The sequence below is a fragment of the Sinocyclocheilus anshuiensis genome, unplaced genomic scaffold (assembly GCF_001515605.1).
Source record: "Sinocyclocheilus anshuiensis isolate Anshui unplaced genomic scaffold, SAMN03320099.WGS_v1.1 scaffold6, whole genome shotgun sequence".
In the NCBI taxonomy this organism is placed as follows: Eukaryota; Metazoa; Chordata; class Actinopteri; order Cypriniformes; family Cyprinidae; genus Sinocyclocheilus; species Sinocyclocheilus anshuiensis.
Window position 1 is genome coordinate 1,704,410 of NW_015547668.1, and position 8,198 is coordinate 1,712,607.

The 8,198-nt window shown below is 35.8% G+C and overlaps 1 protein-coding gene across 2 annotated transcripts in view; it reads right to left on the reverse strand.

Annotated features, from left to right (window-relative positions):
• The window catches only part of LOC107702693 (sprouty-related, EVH1 domain-containing protein 2-like), a 43,479-nt gene that overhangs the window by 15,131 nt on the left and 20,150 nt on the right, over positions 1-8,198 (reverse strand). For both annotated transcript variants that reach the window (XM_016505090.1, XM_016505089.1), the window contains exons 2-3: positions 921-1,098; positions 522-690 (exon numbers count right to left, since the gene is read on the reverse strand). In XM_016505090.1, the coding sequence (XP_016360576.1) occupies positions 522-690; positions 921-1,098 (347 nt within the window). The remainder of the gene's footprint in view (positions 1-521; positions 691-920; positions 1,099-8,198) is intronic.

Below are 8,198 nucleotides of genomic sequence, written 5' to 3' on the forward strand. Positions count from 1 at the left end.
CGCGTCCTGGCCAGGATTTCTATATTGCCTAAAATATCTAGGTTTTGGCTTTGTTTGCGTGTGCAGACCGATCGGTGTATAACATCAAAATACCTCGAGAGCATTTTGAAAGCATAAGGAACCGTCTGTATGGTATTTTGATGTCAAACACCGATCGGTCTGCACACGCAAACAAAGCCAAAACCTAGATATTTTAGGCAATATAGAAATCCAGGCCAGGACGCGTCCTGGGAAAATGGCACGTATGGTCACCCTAAGTTAGTCAGCAGGTCATGTGATCTCAAGATAGCTGCCACCATGAGGGGAGAACCCACTTATATGACTAGAGTCTTCATCTTATTTGAGTGTGTAGAATTTTAAAGAAACTTGTTAAAAGTACAGTAAGGTTTGTTTAGGAGTAAATCTTTTTTGCGGAGTGAAAAGATATGTATATATAAAAAATATCTATTGCAATTTTAAGCCTGTTTACATGTGTTTTGTCTAAATCCAAAGTATTGTTTTTCTGCTTTAAATGTTCTCACCCTCCGTTATGTCCTCCAAGGCTTTCCGCACACCTCTGTCAAAGGCACGGGCATCGGCGGGGCTCTGGAACGTCAGGCCGCATTTTTTGTTGTCGACCTTCCAGTGGTGAAAAGTGGGCGTGGCCTTGGTGTAGATCAGATCTTTCCTCACGAAACATTCCAAAATCACCTGCCAGCCAAAACAAGTGAGACATATCAGAGACAAGCCCACAGCCTGCCGCTGCTCTGCTCTGCGAGAGGTCACTGCCTGAGAAAAGTCTTGCAAATCACATAACAAATGGGTTCGTAACCAGATTTGTCTTGGAAAAGAACCCAGCATGCAAAACTCCCCCGGCTTGTAAATCAACTTGATTTCCTAAAAGCCCCTGGGGAGGAAGATTGTGAATATTCGTGCCACACCTGCTTGTCTTTGAGGCGCTCGCCGTGGATGAGGAAGTCGCTGTGGCCGGTCAGCTCAGCAGGCATCACCTTACAGACACCCACCCTGCTGAGGCCCCCACCTTCCTGTGCCAGCCATCCCCCACTCGAGTCATCTCGGGTCATGACCACCGCTTTGACACGCACAATGTAACTGTCACTAAGAGACAGAGAGGGACAGAGAGAGTTTAATTTTGAAAGACACACGAGTGGGACATAATCCAAATTAGGGCTGGGCCATATATCTAACATTTGCTATGTATCTGCAACAATTTTGCTGGTGATAAAAGAATACACTGTAAAAATTATGACCATTTTAATGCCATTTATTACCATAAAGTTTCTTAAAGACTAGTTTTAAGATGTTTTTCTCTTTTAAAGAGGTTGTTCGCCCAAAAATGAAAATTCTGTGATCATTTACTCACCCTCAAGTTGTTGCAAACATGAATTTCTTTCAGCCGTTTCAAGACATTTTGAAGAATGTTTGTAAGCATTGGCTGAAGCCATTGACTTCCATAGAATGGAAAAAATACTATGGAAGTCAATGGCTACCAGCAACTGTTTGCTAACCAACATTCTTCAGAATATCTTCTTTTGTGTTCAACAACACAGGTTTGGAACAAGTGGAAGGTGAGTAAATAATAACAGAATTTTCATTTTTGGGTGAACTACCCCTTTTTAATATTGTCTCTTATTTAAATTTCAGTAGCAGATAAATAGTAAAGTAGTGCACATTTTGGAAAATACTGTCTTTATGAACTTTTATGTTGGATTAAATATTCTTACTTACCCACAAAATGAAAAACTGTCTTCAAAACAAGCCTCAATTAATTTTAGCTAGGGTGTTTTACTGTATTTTATCTCTTATAGTGAAATATTTTTAAAATTTTAAATAACCGTTTTCTCTTTTAAAATAATTTTTAAAAGTCATTTATTCCTGTGAAGTCAAAGCTGAATTTACAGCATCGTTCAGTGTCACATGATCCTTCAGAAATCATTCTAATATGCTGATTTGATGCTCAAGAAACATTTATTATTATCATCACCGTTGAAAATATTTGTGATGCTTGATAATTTTGTGGAGTTACTTATTTCTCGGGTTTCTTTGATAAATTGAAAGTTCAAAAGAACAGCATTTGTTTAAAACAGAAATCTTTTGCAACATTATGAATTGTTTTACTTTTGATCAATTTAATGCTTTCTTGCTGAAAAAAAGTATTAATTTCTTTCAAACTTTCTGACACTAAACGTTTGAATGGTAGTGCAATTTCAATAAATACTCTTTTTTTTTTTTTTTTAATTACTGGAATACATTTCATTTCAATAAATAAAATATCTTATTTTAGCCACACTGGCCAGCTGTACTTTAAATCCAGCTGTGTATTTTCCATTCATCTGTGGCTTTACACAGTCCTGTCAGACATAGCAATGAAGAAATCAAGCATCAACACCTCAGGCCAAACAAGACGGCCTGTCAGTAAGAAACTCACAATATTCACAGTGTTACACATGGCCAGAGGACAAGAAAGCAAAATTAAAATCAATTAAAAAAAAGTCATCCCTAGATGCATCTGCACTCAGACTAGTCCAGAGCTCGAGCCAGGTTTACATTCAAACTAACTCAACCGTTCTTCCTCTGTAGTGCGGTGAAAGCCAGCAGTCAGCCTTATATGGTAACCTGAGCTGCCGTGTTCAATAATTAACCAGAGCAGGATAGCGGACGGGCGAGGAGGTGAGGGCACGTCTCAAGAGCAACGAAATCAATAGCCTGAGCCAGAGGAAGGAAAGGGTCTCGTGTACGTGTGTGAACGCTCACACTCTACATTAAGCCCTCAAACTTCTGACTCATAAATAACCAGTAGGAAAGAAAAGCCACTTTTTAAGATCTCAAATGTTTCCCACGAGATAGCAGTGAGATGTAGAGCAAATGAAAACTTCTTAGCTCTCAGACATGCCTCCTCTAGGATTTCAGAAGAGATCTCAACAATGTCTCAAACTGTGCTCAGACAGTAGACAGTATAGAGGAGGAGGAAATGACTGGGAGAAACCACAACACTCAATATAGTAAAGGCCTATCAGTTAAAAGAGCCAATCAGTAAATGCAGCATTCTGCATGCACAGCCAATAATTATGACTTAGCCAATGATTAGTTTCCCATTCAAATAGACAGGAGCTACAGCAAGACTACGGGTTAGGCAAAAAACTGTGTGGCCACGATGGCCGCCAAGTGAATTGACTCGCCTTGAAGGAAATTTGACTCTGATTTGCCAAGTCTGCAAGAAAAAGTCCAAGATTTCAGTATAAAATCAAACATTTCTTATTCGGTTCTTCACAGACCAAATGATCTGTGAAATGCTTCCACATCCATTTTATTATACCTTCACAAAAAAAAGAGGTTTATTCAATTGTATTATTAGTATACATATTTTAAACTAAAAATGAGAGTGTATACTTATCAGTCTTTATCAGAGATATGCTTAACATTATACTTGGCTTAGTTATACTGACATGTATACAGAAAAGAAGAATGTTTGGCCTATACTTGTACTTAATCTTAATTGAGATATTTAAAGGGATAGTTCATCTAAGTCATCTTATTTACCCTCAAGTTGTGTCAAACCTGTATGAGTTTCTTTCTTCTGAACATGAAAGAATATATATTGAAGAATGTTGGTAACCAAACAGTTGTTGGTACCCACTGACTAGTATAGAAAAAATACTATGGAAGTCAATGGCTACCGTCAACTATTTGGTTATCAACATTTTGCAATATATGTGTTCAACAGAAGAAATTCATGCAGGTTTGGAACAAGAGGAGGGCGAGTAAATGATGACTTTTTGTTTTTGGGTGAACTCTCCCTTTAAGAAAAGAATAATCTAGTATTCTAAGTATACCTGGCTTGTAGTTGTGCTGATAGAGAAACTGTTTAATTACTATTTTTGGCTTCTTTTATGCAGCACGTTATATCTGATAAACTTACATGCTTATAAGTTACAAGTTAAGAACAAGAACAAGTATAAAAACAAGTAAGTTTAGAGTAAATAGTACATGGGTGGAACTGAATTGGGTCTTTTTTGCACTACAGCTCTATTAACCTACACAGAAACAGATAAACATTTGACTGATTTTACGGACAATTCCTCCACAGTGTAAGTAAACAATATGCATGATTGTTCAGTTCAACCGAAGAAATCTTACAACTTTTAAACTAGTAGCTTACTGAAAGTATAACATACAGATCACTTGTAGTATTTATTGTTCATTAGATCATAGTTAGAAAACTTAGATGTAAATAAGTCAACTCAAAGTCATTGTTACACTTAAAGTACACTTAAAAGTATACTTTTATAAACCAAAATGTGGGTCAGTTTAGTCCCAATAAGTATTGGAATACTTAAAAGTATACTATACTAGAACACTGATTTTAACATACTTACATGAAGTAAACTTAAAAAAAATATTTTAGATTAGTTAAAACTTAAAAATACTCCTACTGTAAGACAACCAATTAAATCATTTGTTTCTATTTTCATGACTTCTATGACCGAGTCTAAGAAAAAGCTCATGTTTAAATGAAACATCCTGAAACTAGAGCAGCCTTTAAGCAATAAAACGCTCCTCTGGGATGCTTTGAAAAGCGCAATCCAAAAAGAACAATCCAAGCAGATTCTGTCTAATGAAAGAGAATACGACATGATCTACAAAACACAGAGCCATGGCATAGACCGCAGCAGCCATATGAGCGGGTATTACCATCATCCATTTGTAATTATTATACACAGTGACTGGCCCAGGGCCTGTGTAGATGTGGCTCCTCTAGTGGAAAGAAACAGAGAAATGCTGTCTGTGGGATTAGAATTAATGAGGGAGGAAGTCCTGTGGGAGCAGCACCGTCTAATGTACTTACACTAAGAGAGCCAGGCCAAGGGATTGTCTCTGTGCCAGAGTCATTCAATATCAGCGGCTAATTAAAATCAAATCAAATGTAACTCCTAATAAAACTAGGTGTTTTTCATAATTGACCAAGCGGAGGGCTGGCGATTCCTCTGTAAGCTGCAGCTGTCGGTGCGATTCACAGTTTCACACCACACGTCCTTCATGTCCCGTCGGGTGTCTGGGGTACTGGGGACCAAAAGGTGTCAAACTATACCTGAACAGACACATGGGGATCTTGCCCGATCAAAGCACACAGGGTGCGGATTTGATATAGATTTGTAATCTTTCAAGAACTTGTCAAGGTCATATTTCAGCTCAAAACCATAATAAAAATGTATGTATAATATAACAGCATTGTTTTAGTATTATTTAAATACTATTATAGTATTTCATATTTAAATAAATATTTTAAATAATATTTTTAAATGAAACTTATATTCTTATATTTTCAGTTTTCATTAAATTTTACATTTTCATCTAAATTTTAGTCTAGATTTGTCATCTAATCCATATTTTATTTTATTTTCTATTTTTTTAGATTTAGTTACAGTATTAACACTGATGTATCATATCAAATTAAGATTTTTTTAATGACAATTAAACGCATTTTTACTTGTAAAGCAAATAGTTTTTTAATTGGAAAGTATTTCTATATAATCATGGTTATATTGATGTAATTCTCTTTATATATATATATATATATATATATATATATTAGTTAGTTATTTTATTGGGGGGCTTAATTGGCATGGAAATAATGACAATAATAATGACATAGTAGTGGTCCTAAAAAATAACATTTTTATTTTAGGCAACATATAATTCTGCTGGTGAAGACCTAGAAATGTATAGCAAAACAAAACAAAACAATAAAGGTACTAGTAAATTCTATCTTTTGCACAATATTTAATGATATTATGCAATAAATAATTAAAACCAGAGAAAAAACAATAAACCAATAAATAATTAAAACCAGAAAACAAATGATTATTAATAATTTTCAGGGCTGGTGTTTTTAGAGCAAACATAAAGGAAAACTACCATGTCCGTTATACCAAAATGTCCAATATCAGTCAGTTACTCGACTGGTGCATATATATATTGATTAAAAGCATTGCTAATATTACCGATAAGCTCTCTCACGACAGATCTAAAAGAGGACGCATGATAAAACCTGGATGTTAAACGCAGAAAGGCGAGTGAAAATGTCACTGAAGTATGTGTGAGTGTTTCTGTGTGTGTGTGTGTGTGAGAGAGTGAGTCATTCTATCCATCTGTGATGTGGAAATTTACAAAAAAAAAAACAGCCCTTTTTTCCTCATTTTCCCTCGTACAGTTTAAAAGATCGCACCCCTTTACACTCCAGAGGGGTGAGATATATATTAGAAGCATAAGCGCAAATAGGACTGATTGTCGGTCTGAACATTTTATGCTAAAAGATACTGTAATTTTCTCTTTCATTTCTAACACATTCTTATTATAGTCAGTGAATGTAATGAGGAAATGTGTGATTAAAATTAGAGACGGCTGTTTCCTTCCTGTGTGATGTCATTGTTGCTTCCTGTTGTTTATCTCCTTTGTCCTTCTAAAGACACTAGACATTTAAAACAGGAGGCTTGCTTTTTTTACTCACATCTTTGGCATTTTAAATCATCAACATATTTTAGAATTCTCGGCATTACATATTCTTTCTGATATTTGATGCAGACAGAGACATCAAAATCATACTGAACAAAATCTTGAGAACAACAAAATATTCCTGTGCTGTTTGAGCAATGGATTTCCATGACCTTTCCAGTCATTCATGATCACTGTAAGGATTTTTTTTTAAATCTTAGAGGCAGATTTCCAAACTTTAGAACAAAATGCAAAACAAAACATTCAGTCTGTTCCTCAAACAAAGTTTCTGTATGGCTTCAGAGATTGACAGATATGGTCACCATGAGTGTCGTGCAATAGAAAAGATTTGCGTGAAGATTCAAAACTAAGCCTACTTCTTTTGTTTTCCACAGAAAAATAACAGCATACCGGTTTGAACAATGTAGATTCATTGGGTGAACATGCTTCTACATTACAATTCACTGCAGTTTCCAGTTAAAATAAACACTAGTGGCAGTAAAACACCTAAAACTTTTATTCCTTTTCACACGTTATTAATGCATGGGCAGATTATCGATTAATAAAGACATATTTTTGCTCAGTTCTACAATAATGTTTTACCACTAGGGCTGGGCGATATAGCTAAAAAATTTATCAACAATATAATGTTTCATATCGTTCGGTATCGATAATTATTGACATTCTTATAACCTTTTTTAAAACAAAAAGAAATAGAATTTTTTTTTTACATTTAACCACTGTATTTATAATTAACACAATTTATTGAGACAAACAACACATTTTTTGTTTTAACGGCTGAGAAGCTGAGAAGGGTCTGCTGTCATTACACAGTGCGAGAGCGGCCTCTAGTGGTTGAAATCACTGACAGCACGTGCTATTTGTTTAGACAAGTGATACTGCACGCTGAACAGAGAGGGAAACTTCAGACGCGGATTTAAATGCAGCCGACAGAAAATCCTGCCGCGCCACAGAGCGCCATTCACATAGTTTTCCATTAAATTACATTATATTTGTCCCAAATCATAATGACTTCACTCTAGGTTGTAAAATTGTGTATTGTGCATTTTTCAGCGAAACGTTTGTCTTTCTGTGGCTCTAATAAAGTCTGTGTGCTTCATTTATAGAGCTATAATATAGGTCGCGCTTTCTCTTTCTGTTTGCACCGAACTTCAAACTCATCCATGCCAAATTGTTCATTCTTGAAGTAAACTTGTGTCCGTTTGGTGATTAAATAAACAGTTTTAGACCACTGCTCGAGTTGAGCGCGATGCGTCCGGAGTGTGTGTGATACCGGTGAGCTCTCCTAGACTCAGCGCTGCGCTTTTATTTTGATTAGACAATCATCAAGTGTTCAAGAATAGAAGCAGTTAAAGTGTGAGAGTATACATACAATATCCATATGTATGTAATTTTAATACAATGGCCTTTGTGTAGATATTTAAAGGTTTAAAGATCTTTAAGCATAACTTTGAAATGAAATGGTAACACTTTATAATAAGACTCTATTGGTATCGGCAAAATCCACTATCGGTCAACCTCTAATAGTGATACTCCATCCAATCAGGATTTTTAAATATTTATTCAGGGCCTGAATTTCATTTTTGAAAATGTGGGGAATTCCCCTCTAAGGTGTCTCTTGTGAGAGGGGAAGCAGCACGGACTGTGCTTTCACACAGGAGTCCGCTACTGATCTGTGGCTGTTT